The sequence below is a fragment of the Drosophila obscura genome, unplaced genomic scaffold (genome assembly GCF_018151105.1).
Source record: "Drosophila obscura isolate BZ-5 IFL unplaced genomic scaffold, ASM1815110v1 contig_188, whole genome shotgun sequence".
NCBI lineage: Eukaryota > Metazoa > Arthropoda > Insecta > Diptera > Drosophilidae > Drosophila > Drosophila obscura.
The window spans coordinates 966458-978842 of NW_024542776.1; the positions used below are offsets into that span (position 1 = coordinate 966458).

At 36.4% G+C, this 12385-nt stretch overlaps 1 protein-coding gene across 3 annotated transcripts in view; it reads right to left on the reverse strand.

Moving 5' to 3' along the window:
* Window positions 1–1966: 1966 nt before the first annotated feature.
* LOC111080910 (serine/threonine-protein kinase Tao) overlaps window positions 1967–12385 on the reverse strand; it is a 35259-nt gene continuing 24840 nt past the window's right edge. For all 3 annotated transcript variants that reach the window (XM_022376763.2, XM_022376761.2, XM_022376762.2), the window contains exons 6-13: window positions 6171–6344; window positions 5753–6115; window positions 5567–5689; window positions 5378–5494; window positions 4046–4219; window positions 3766–3987; window positions 3576–3694; window positions 1967–3496 (exon numbers count right to left, since the gene is read on the reverse strand). In XM_022376763.2, the coding sequence (XP_022232455.1) occupies window positions 3373–3496; window positions 3576–3694; window positions 3766–3987; window positions 4046–4219; window positions 5378–5494; window positions 5567–5689; window positions 5753–6115; window positions 6171–6344 (1416 nt within the window). In that variant the 3' untranslated portion in view covers window positions 1967–3372. The remainder of the gene's footprint in view (window positions 3497–3575; window positions 3695–3765; window positions 3988–4045; window positions 4220–5377; window positions 5495–5566; window positions 5690–5752; window positions 6116–6170; window positions 6345–12385) is intronic.

Sequence of the window (12385 nt, forward strand, 5' to 3'; positions counted from 1 at the left end):
AAAAGTGGATGTGTGTAACGCAGAGAAGGAAACGTTTCCGACCCCATAAAGTATATATATTCTTGATCAGCATCAATAGCCGAGTCGATATAGCCATGTCTGTCTGTCTTGTTGAGCGCCTAGATCTCAGAGACTATAAGAGCTAGGGCAACCAAATTTGGTTTCCAGACTCATGTGATGTCACACTGCTACAAGTGTATTTCAAAATTTCGCCCCGCCCCCTTCCGCCCACGAAAAAGGACGAAAATCTGTGGCAGGCACATTTTTAAAGATGCGATAAAACTAAAAACGCAGTATCGTAGACAATGCCCATATCTGTCAGATTGCTGAATCTGAATCAGATCGGATCATAATTATAGCCAGAATGAAGAAATTAATTTTCAGTTGCTTCCCCTGCCCCCTCCTGACAACGACCCGCTACCTATCTCTTTCTCGCTCGCACACTCTTCCGCGTTCAGTGCGCGAGCAACCCCTAGCGGAGGAGATGTAGAATCTAAATGGAACATGTATAATCTACATGTTAGATGTATAATATACAAAATATATGTAGATGTAGATAACAGACCTAGCAAAAAATGTAAAATGTAAAATTTTTTTTTTTTATTCTAATATTCTAAAAAATCATATGCTCAAAAATGTATATACTGACTGAGTACGGGTACAAGTAAAGTCGCGTCCCCAGAAGCGACTCGCACGTTCCTTCTCGTTATTATTTAGGAAGGCTTTATTTCCGAGAGAATTTAGGTTTTGTTCCGAACAAACTGTAAGCTCCAACTGACTGAAAGGCCTGACAACCCAATATATACCCAGTACATTCGATCTACTTGATTAGTACTTTCCTTACAATATATATTCCGAAGCTAGTTTGTGGTATTAGGGAGGGAAGGTACCTCTTCGCCACAAACAAAGAAAAAAAAACTTCGTTCAGATGTAATCGAGATAGTTTTGAAATTAAAGAACAAGATCATTTGTTTGAATTTACAGGAGAGCCGGATGACCTTATCATAGAGTACTGATGGGATAAAAACGACTGCTGAGACTTTTTTGTTTATCAAGCGTCTCTATAAAAAATGTTTACTCAAAGAGGAGTATATGTTTTCAGAGACTATAAGAGCTAGAGCAAACAAATTTTGTTTCCAGACTCATGTGATATCACACTGCAACAATTGTTTTTCAAAATTTCCCCCCTGCCGTAAATCTGTGACAGCCTCAATTTTAAAGATACGATAAAGCTAAAGACTCAGTATCGTCGCGAATGACGATATCTACCAGATTGTCGAATCTAAATCAGATCGCCGGAATGAAGAAATTAATTTTGAGTTGCTTCCCCCACCTCCTCCAGCGCCGCTGATGCTATTCTTGTTATACTTATTCTCTTTCTCGCTTGCACACACTGCTCTTTGCAATTCGCCACCTTTGCCGAGGAGATGTAAAATCTACATTATACATACAATCTACATTTCAGATGTGTAATCGACATTGTAGATGTAGATAACAGATGTAGCAAAAAATTTTAAAATGTAAAATACTTTTTAATTCTACATAAATCATAAGCTCACAAATTTATATACTGACTGAGTACGGGTATAAAAGTAGAGTCGCGTCCACAGAAACGACTCACACGTTCCCTCTCTTTCAGTATTTAATTATTACGAATAGATCTGAGGTTCTTTTTGTTAAAACGGTAAATAATTAACTAGCACTCATATGTTCAGCTGCTCAGACTGCCAGAACTAGCATTGAAAACTAGCAGTCGCTTTTGATATTTTTAAGAAACAGCCCCACTGACCAAAATTGAGAAATGCTTGTGTATTTTTAAATATGTGGTATTTTATAGACATCGACGTGCATAAAATTAGTTTGTGTTTTTTCCTTCCATAAATGCAAAAATACAATTTATTTTTATATAATAATAAGATAATATAATATAAAATTAATAAATTTTAAAGATATAGAAAATATTACATATGTTTTGAGTTCCCCATGTTCTATCTTTTTTACTCTCATTTTTATATTTTCTTTCTTGTATGTAAATCTGGTGGATCTATACATACAAAAGTACCTATCAAGCTATGTAGTTGGATGTAATACACCTCCAAAATAATAATCAAGATCATCATATCTAAAATATCATACTCATCTGTATTTTTGTGTCTGTACGTCCAAAATTTCATCCAATTCTCATTAATAAAATTTATTTGTATTCTATGTAATTTAAATAATTACTAACGGAAAATTTGTAGGGCTGCGTAATCGTTTTGCATTTTAAATAATTCACTGGAAACTGTATTATTATAATTCATTTTAAAATATATATATAGTTAGTTTTCATTTCTTCACTTTGTTGTATGGTTGTCTCGAATGAGTGTGTGTGTGTGTGATTCGTGTGCATTCAAATCAATGACTAAATCAATATATTTCCCCAAAAATATAGTTCCTTTAATAATTAAACATTTATACGGTGTAATTTTCTATACAATTTTTATTGTTTTGACTAAGCACTTTGCATTAACTCTAAAATAAGAATATTTAGGTTATGTATTTAATATCTTTTTTGTTAAAACAAAAATAAATGATAAATAAACTAACCTTTTTGCCTTCCCTCTATACAAAATTTGGCCACAAAACTTCTTGTAACCAGCCAAATGAAAAAATATGTAATTGTCAAACATTGAACATAACATGCAAAAAGTCCGTTTTTTTCCAGGCTAATTATAATGATTTCAATTCATTCAAACATTTACAATTCAAAACATTGAAATGCAACGGCAATCTGATGGGGTGAATAACGAGCGATACAATAAATACGCACACATAATTATATTTAAATTTGTATAGTGTAAAAAAAACCGAAATGGGTAACAAAAAATTAGTAATTGATTCAATTTTCTGGTAATCTAAATAGCTTTTAAACTTTGGATAAATTATTTTTTACTTGTTCTTTGTTTGCGTGTTTGATTTTTGTTTTCAGCTTGTTTTATTATTTGTGGTTGACGTTTGAGCTTAAGTTTATTATCATGCAGCTAAGTTTTCTAATTTTATTACGGTTGTGTGATTTTTTAAATTTATTTCTGTTGATGTTTTCTTTAATCGATTTCATTTTAATACAAAACTATTCCAGCTTCTGCCTTTTGTAATTATTAAAAAGTAGTTTTTTTTCCAATCATTATATTGTGATTTTAGTCACTACAAAACAACATTTGCCAATATTGTTTTTTGTGTTATTTTTACAGTGTTATCTGCAGATATTGCTACTCATGTCGGATTTCATTTATGCTGTTGTTTTTGTGTTTGCTTTATAACTGTAATAAAATTTAAATAGTTCATATTTATTAACGCCTTTTCTGATTTCCATTGTTGATGTTGTCTATGCTATAGCGAACCAGCTGGAAAGCTTGTTGAACTATTGCTATGAGCTAAACTAATCATAGATCCAGAGAGACTTGCTTCGTCATCTGGATAGGCTTCACGGGATACCTCAGTAAGCGATAAAGTGCTGCAAGATCGAGATTTATGGTGAATGGATGAATGCATTCAGCATGAAATCGATTATTAACAACCAAAAAAATTATTACCTGAAACCTAAAGCAAGTGATTCATTATCAAATGCTTCCAATTCTCTAGAATGCTTTTCATGTTTCATGCGCAAGCGCTCGGCGCGTTCCTGATTGAATTGTTGCAACTCGGCATCCATCTACAAGTGCAGATACAGGTATAGGTACAAATAACAGATGAATGTGGATAAGTGTTGTTAGTTTTGCGAACCTTGTTCTCGAGGAGCCCACGCCGTACGCTGACACGATTCTCCAACTCACGACGCTCACGATCCCTCTGTTCCTGTGCTTGTTTCTTGTTCTTGTTTTGATATGCGGTCAGCATATCCAGTTCGTATTCCAATTGCTCATTAGTACGTTGGCACTCGATCACTTGACTTTCATCCAGTTTATAGCTTTGACTTTGAAACATATCCGCAATACTTTGTTCATACTGTAATCAAATTGACAGCATTATTTAGATGATTGTTTGGCTAAAGCTGTTTACTGACCTGTTCACCTAACAGCGTAAGCTTCCGATGCTTTTCCTCTTTCAGCTGTTTGATAACTTCTTTCTGTTGTTCTTTTGGTGTCGTTTGCAGAACTTGAGCCTTGTAACGTTTGTATTGTTTCGTTTGCGTTTTGCAAGTCTCACGAAACTGTTTACGTATAAGCAGCTCTTTTTGCTACAAGAAGAGTATAAAATAATTAAACTTTTGGTGATTCAATTAAGCAATTACTTGGCGTAAACACATCGAAGCGAAGAGAAATCTGCTTCAATTTAAAGCTAGTAATCTACATTGGCTAATAAACACCCGTTTACCACTAAAACTGGTGTATAAAATACTTTTGTACAATGCAGTTCTCAAACCCATCTGGACATACGGCTCCGAGCTATGGGAAAAAGCTTGCGTTAGTAATTTAGAAATAATCCAGAGAGCTCAATCGAAGATACTAAGAACTATCACTGGGGCACCATGGTACATACGGAATGAAAATATCCATAAAGACTTAATTGTAGGATCATTTAAAGATGAAATTGCCAAAGGGAAAGCAAAGTATCAGCCAAGCTTCAAGCCCATCCTAATAGACTTGCGCAGTCTTTAACTTGGCACACTAGCCATACACGACTCCGGCAAAGAGTCCTCCCCACCCAGCAATAATACTTAGCTAGGGTCGTACTCTAAGTAATTAAGTGTAATTCATTTAATAAATATTATTAGGTTAAGATTTGCATACTTGTCGGCAGTCTCTAATAGGGAAGATTCGATAAAAAAAATACCGTAATACTAAAAAAAAAACGAGAAGGAACGTGTGAGTCGCTTCTAAAGACTCTACTTATACCCGTACTCAGTCAGTATTTACATTTTTGAGCATATGATTTTTTAGAATTGAAATTTTTTTTTACATTTTTTTGCTACATATGTTATCTACATATCATATACAATGAATATTTTACATCTAACATGTAGATTGAACATGTACCATTTATATTCTACATCTCCTCCGTTAGGGTTGCTCGCGCACTGAACGCGGCGAGTGTGCGAGCGAGAAGGAAAATGAGTTGCGTTGTCGTTGGCGGGATGGGGAGGGGAAGCAACTGAAAATTAATTTCTTCATTCTGGCTATAATTATGATCCGATCTGATTCAGATTCGGCAGTCCGGTAGATACGGACAGACAGTTATGGCTATATCGACTAGGCTATTGATGCTGATCAAGAATATATATACTTTATGGGGTCGGAAACGCTTCCTTCTCTGCGTTACACACATCCACTTTTACCATAAATCTAATAACTCTTTTTTGAGTACGGGTATAAAAAAATTAAGCAGTTATGCATACCTTCAGGCTTTTGGGCTGTTGTCTTAGCTCGAGCGCATGCTTGCGCAGCAGCTCCTTTTTAATGCGATCCATATAGTCTTTTTGATTGTGCAACTCTGTGTCGTGTTGCTTGTTTATCTCCATGACGGAAGAAAATAAAGATTTATATTAGTATATTGAATGTTTAGTTTGCCATTGTAAATGTCTTACCTGCTCCTCTCGCAACTGATGAACGCTCTTTTGCTGGCGATACTCCAGTTCCTGTGTCTTTTCGTGGTGCTTTAAGAGCATGGCATGCGCTTGCTCTAGCTGATGTTCCTTCTTGCTGAGTTCCTGTAAGTGAAGAGATAAGGAAATTATTAACATATTACCCTGTCACTTTTGTGTCATACTTACGTCTCGCAACTGCTGATCATCATGTTCGTGATGCACAACCATACGCTTTCGCTTGAATTTGCGCATCTCGAGGTCAATATATTGCTTTTGTGCCTGTAGCATACGTTGCTCCTCTTGCGCCTCGTGTTGCTTTAGATTATCCTTCTGCGACTGCAAGGTAAGATCACGTTGACGCTTCGGCGTTGAGTCGTCCATAGAGAGCTCGCGTTTCCAGCGCTCCTTGTTCGCTTTGTATTCCTTTTTGCGATTTAAGTCGAACACCTTGCGATCGCCGTCTTGCTTTAGTGTAATCTCTTTGTGTAGTTTCTTCTCGGCTGCGCTAGTCTGTTTTGATCGACGCTCCACGTCCTGCTGGTGCCTATTCTGCAATCGTTTTCGATATCACTATCGCTCAGAACGGTAAAATACCTTTACTTACCTCGAGTCGTTCGAGTTCCCTGGTGAAACTATGCAATAGAGTGTCATATTCCTTGTCAAGGGCCGTCTTGTGCGCTTCCATATCAACCTTGCACTTTTCCTCGAGCTTCACAAGATGAGCCTGATGTTCGCGTCGCATCCGTTTGTAGCCCGACATTTGTTCGTGCATTTCTTCCTATATATGTCGGTGGGTAGAATAAGGAGAACGCTTGTGATTAAAGATAGAAATGATGAGAAATACCAATGGAATCCGAATATGTGCCGTACCCACGCTCTAGTCTTATAAAAAATAATTGCTATCTAACTAACTTACTGTTACTAATCTCAAAGTTAAACGAGGGGGATGTTTGTAAGCCGCGGACCTTGCCGCTCATACCCGGTACTTAGAGAGAGAACTCTCTCCGCTATCTCTCTCAATTTTGCTCACACTTGTCATGAAAGATGGGGAAAACATAGAGAAAAAGAGAGGAACCACGACGGCTAGTTTTGTTCTAATGTCAATTCTGTCTCTAATCGCCTATTTAAACAATATTAAAGAATATTTTATTGGTTACCAAATTTTTTTAACATATTCCGCTACATCTGTCCCTCTCTCTTCTCACACCAAAGGTGTATCCCGCTCATCTCCGCCAGAAGGCGCACACTGCACGGGGAAGAGTGTATCAGAGGGAGAGAGAGAGAAACAGAGAGAGAGAGAGAGGGAGCAAATGAGTAAGCGCTTGGAAGGGGGTAGCGTAGCCAAAACAATATAATTTTTTAATTCTCTACGATTCTGCGTTTTCGGTTTTCTCGTATCTCGTGGGCGGAAGGGTGTCTAGCTCTTATAGTATCTGATATCTAGACTACCATTGGGATGGAAATAGACATGGCTATATCGACTCGTCTATTGCTGTAGATCAGGAATATACATATACCATAGGGTGTAAGGCGCTCCGCCCTCTAGCGGAGAATATGTAAAATCTAAATGGTATATGTATAATATACATTGTAGAATTAAACAAAAGATGTAGCCAAAAAATTTTAAATGTAAAATTTTAAATGTTAAAGTTACGCACGTATCTTAAGCTCACAGCTCACATATTTATATACTGACTGAGTACGGGTATAAAAGTGGAGTCGCGTTCACAGAAGCGACACAAAACGTTCCTTCTCGTTTTACCTAAGTTTAAAAGCCTCTTTTGCAGTTTTGAGTTTTTTGGCTTCTACATCGATAACAGTGACGCTACCTCAGGTTTTTTTTTTGTTAATTTTAATTTTTGAAAGCTTTGGAAAATTCTCTATAGGATTCGTGTATTGGATTTATCCAAAGCGTTAACAAAAATAATTGACTTTTGCCACCTTTTTGCCGCTGAGGCCCCACTTTGCGGCGTATCAGATTTTCAAAAAATCGTTAAATAGTTAAATGATTCACCAAAAAAACACAACTAAGATCTTTAGCATGCGTAAAACAGAAGACAATTTGTTCATTATGGCTATCTGGCTATCGGGCAATCTGGTAGAAACAATCTTTCATGTTTTTTTTTTTTTCGTTTTATTGTATCTTTAACTTTGTGAATGTGGAGGGGTGAAAAGATTAAACAAAAACGAGAAGGAACGTGTGAGTCGCTTCTGGGGACGCGACTCTACTTTTATACCCGTACGCAGTCAGTATATAAATTCTTTTAGCTTATGATTTATGTAGAATTTTAAAACATTTTACATTTTTTGGCAAAATATTTGCCTTCATCTGTTTTACCATTTCTAAAGGTAACACTACTCGACAAAATCGAACTTTTTTTTTCCTCAAGGATCCAAACCAACTTTTTCTGATAGATATGGGGATTTAAAATTTGTTAAAGAATTATGGTTTTTTTTCTATGGCAGAACTTTTTTTTGAAGAATTTTTGAAGTCTGGTATTTTTTTTTTATGCTTTTTTCAGAGGTAGCGCTTGTTTTTTTCACATAGCTCTGGTATTCGTCTGGTTGTAAAGAACTTTGCTATTTTGAAAAGATAATTAAAACAGCTAGAAGTTAAGCCCAACTGCCAATTGGGAACAAAGCAAACGAAAAAGGGTTGTACATTTGGTACCTGATCGCGATCCCAATTCCCAATGGGCAGTTGGGGCAGTTGGGCCCGCAACCATCAAAAAGGTATTTTTTGTTCATTTTTTTCATTTTTTAGGTTTGGTTAACGAATTTTAGCTCCAAAGTTTCTCCATAGAAAAAAAAAATTTTTTCTTATTATGGGTAAACAACGCTAAACACTCTTTCCAAGTTGTCACACGAGTGCGTTTGTGGTCTATTGTGAGCAAACTGAGGAAGCCATCTCGCAGACCACCTTTCAAACTCAAATGATAATTTAAAATTTTTAAACCACTTAGCTGTATGGTTCCCTATGGCTTCCAGAACATCTTGCAATTTCAATCTACGAGCGGATAACTCCATATTGAGAATTATTTCAATTTTGTTTATTGCTTTTAACAATACTCTCCAAGAATATGAAACCCTATTTTAAAATTTTTTATACATATTTTTGCAGCACTCTTGGCTCTCAGAGAAAGTATCTCTAAAGCAGCCCTTAATCAACATCATTCGCTTTGAAATTTTTTTCGATTAAGGATTAAGAATCAGGATTCGTCACCTGCATATTTGTTATACACAGCTTTTGAAGCACCACGATCCTATTTTTTTTTTTTTTTAATTTTAATTTTTCCCAATTTTTTGAGTTCTCACGCTAGCACACATTTTTTACTACGAGGTGATCATCGAACATTTTATTAATGGTCGTCGTACTAATGCCTAAGGATACCTCAATCTCACGGTATGTGACATTGACGATCTTGCTCAATCATTTCGCGCACAGCATCAATTTTTAGCAGCCTTCACGAAATTCGTCCTGCAACGAAGGACGTCCACGTTTGAATTCGCCTTAATCGCCTTAATCCCCTTAAAATATATGGTAGAAAATCATGACACAAATTTTCATGTGTAAATTTTTGAGATGCATGAGATAATTTTTTTGTTTATCGTTAATCGATATCAAACGTGGCCGTACAAGAAAAATGTTATATTTTCATATATTATATTTATCTCAGAGAATACCAAAATTTTTAATACAAATGACCATTGGGTCCTAATCAAGCTAGAAGTGACCTAGGACAGAAACTTATTTACGAGCGCCCCTCGTATCAATGGCTGTAAAGTTTACAGTGTAAACCACAATTAAAATGGCGCAGAAGAAGCAGAATTTGAAGAAGAATTTTGACATGAATCAGTTTAAAGATGCCTTTTGACAGAAAAAATATTGCTAGATCAATTAAGAGGCGAGAAATTTAAAAGGTCACGGACTTATTGATCCGCCCTCATTATGATAAACAACTTATCATAAATCATCAACATTTTCAGAAAAATACTCCAAAAACAAACGGGCTAGTCAAAATAATCAGGAGTGCCACAGAAATCGCGCGCGGAATGGGAATCCGCGGAGAGAAATTGTGAGTAAAAATTTCATAACTGAGGCACTACTTGATACAAAATGATATTTTATCAGCAAAACACAGCCACCAAGCCAGAAAAATTGTATTCGCAAAGTAAAAAAAATCGATTAAGTCTGCCGCAGCGCTGCTCCCAGATCCCAGCTGGACGCATATAGTTCTCTCGCTCTGACTGCAGGCATTTCCCATAGGGCTTTCTCAATTTTGCCAGCTAGTCAGTAAGCAAAGTCTAATGTCATGGCACTGTTAGAAATCGGAGAGCTACGGAGCTACACTTTAAGAATGGGTCGGTCAAAAAACAGTAGTGAAACTTTTCATAAGACTACGGTCTAACAATATTTTCTGAGAGTGTTTTGTACATCCATTAAGACACATCCATGTTGAGTATAAAGTTGAGTATTTTTTTTTTTTGTATGAGACTGCTCTATTCACATTACATCAAGAACTCTCATAAGATTGAGATCGGGTGACCGACCCGGACATCCCCTTGAATTTACTTTATTGGCTATGAACTATTCTTTGGCAACCTTTCTGGTGTCTTTTGGATAGTTGTCCTCCCGGGAAGTCCAAATAAGCGGCATGTCCTCCAAGTCAAAGCATCATTTCCGTCAATATCTGTACGTATAAATGACGATCCAATATGATTTTAATACAAATATGTACTGGTCAAATTCCGTAGAAAGAAAAACTCACCCAACCCATTGTTTAGGGAGCCGCAGATTTTACAGTTTTTCAAGAATGTGTTTGGGTAAAACGAGGCCGTCTTAGATACTACCTTATGCATTTGAGGATATGCAAAATATTTGGACGTCCCAGGAGGACAACGTTCCGAAAGACATCCGCAAAGTTTTCATATAGTGGGTCGTTCCAATAGAGTATATTCATATGAATGGGTGGATCGATCACCCTATCTCAATTAAATAGAGAATTGATGGTGTTATGTGAAAGGAGAAGTCTCATAAACAACACAATCAACGTTAAGACGGTTTACTATTCATATTAGAAAGATACCTTGCAGCGCAGGCTTCTCAGATGCGCATCGGACCCGTCTCCCAATAAGACGATACAATTGTAGCGTTCCTTCTCGTTTTAATTAAAATTAACAGTTTTCGTTACAATTATCGATATGCTTCTCTTTGTGCTGCCATGGGCCTGCACCTAGCCAAACAGGGGTATTTTAACATATATGCAATGGCAGTAACGTGTAGAAGTGTTTTGTTAATTTTGTTTGACATTTTAAAGCGATGACACCTGGTATAACTACAACTGATGGAAAATGTTTTCGCAATTTGCACACAAAGTACGCGACACTTGAGGTGAAGGAAGTTTTACTACTAGAAGCTTTATTTTAAATGCTTAATTAAAAAAAAAAAAGAATGCTTTCAATATAATTAATATTAAATACCTAACTCCTAATTCGGCTAAAAAAAGGCTTAGGTGGCACCCTCGAACGACCGCTGATTGCACGCGGAATCGTAAAATGAAAATTCGGGCAGCGGATTAAAAATTTACTAAAATGCTTATTTTACTAACTTTACATGTATAATGTTCAATTATTTGGATGAGTGTTAATCACCAATTGAAGATTCGAATTTTGTAAGTGTATTTTATGTGTGTATTTAATTAAAGCTCTGTATCAATAGTGCTCGATTTCGAATCAGCGTAAATATCGGTGTGGGGCACAACTGAATGAAATTGATGAAAAATTCAAGCGGTAACTATTTCTGTGGCACCCCTGAATAGTAGTGAAACTTTTCATAAGAGACTACGGTCTAACAACTTTTTCTAATAGTGTCCTTTATATCCAATATAATACATGTACATATATTTTAAGTTAATTTTAAGATTTATCTAGTAGCCTATGTTTTCGCTAACAACTGCAAGACGCTTTGGCATGGAGCTTACTACATTTTTGTACCTATTTATAGTTACCGTCCTCCTGGACGTTTGTAAAACGTCTCAACGGTGATTGTGTTATTTATGAGACTTCTCCTTTCACAGAACACCATCAATTCTCTATTTAATTGAGATCGGATGATCGATCCACCCATTCATATGAATATACTCTATTGTTCGATGTTCGAACCACTATATGACAACTTTGCGGATGTCTTTCGGATCGTTGTTCTCCTGGGACCTCCAAATATTTTGCATATCCTCAGATGCATAAGGTAGTATCTAAGACGGCCTCGTTTTACCCAAACACATTCTTGAAAAACTGTAAAGTCTACGGCTCCCTACAAAATGGGTTGGGTGAGTTTTTCCTTCTACGGAATTTCACCAGTACATATATGTATTAAAATCATATTGGATCGTCATTTATACGTACAGATATTGACGGAAATGATGCTATGACTTGGAGGACATGCCGCTTATTTGGACGTCCCGGGAGGACAACTATCCAAAAGACACCAGAAAGGTTGCCAAAGAATAGTTCGTAGCCAATAAAGTAAATTCAAGGGAATGTCCGGATCGGTCACCCGATCTCAATCTTATGAGAGTTCCTGATGTAATGTGAATAGAGCAGTCTCATACAAAAAAAAAAAAACGAAAGGAACGTGTGAGGCGCTTCTGGGGAAGCGACTCTACATATACCCGTACTCAGTTAGTATATATATGAGCTTATAATTCATGTATTTAACGTATACTATATATTTTATACGTAAGCGCCGCTCGAATTTTAAATATAACTAATAAATTTTTAAATATTAAATTGGTACCCAGGGAACACCACGGGGAGGCT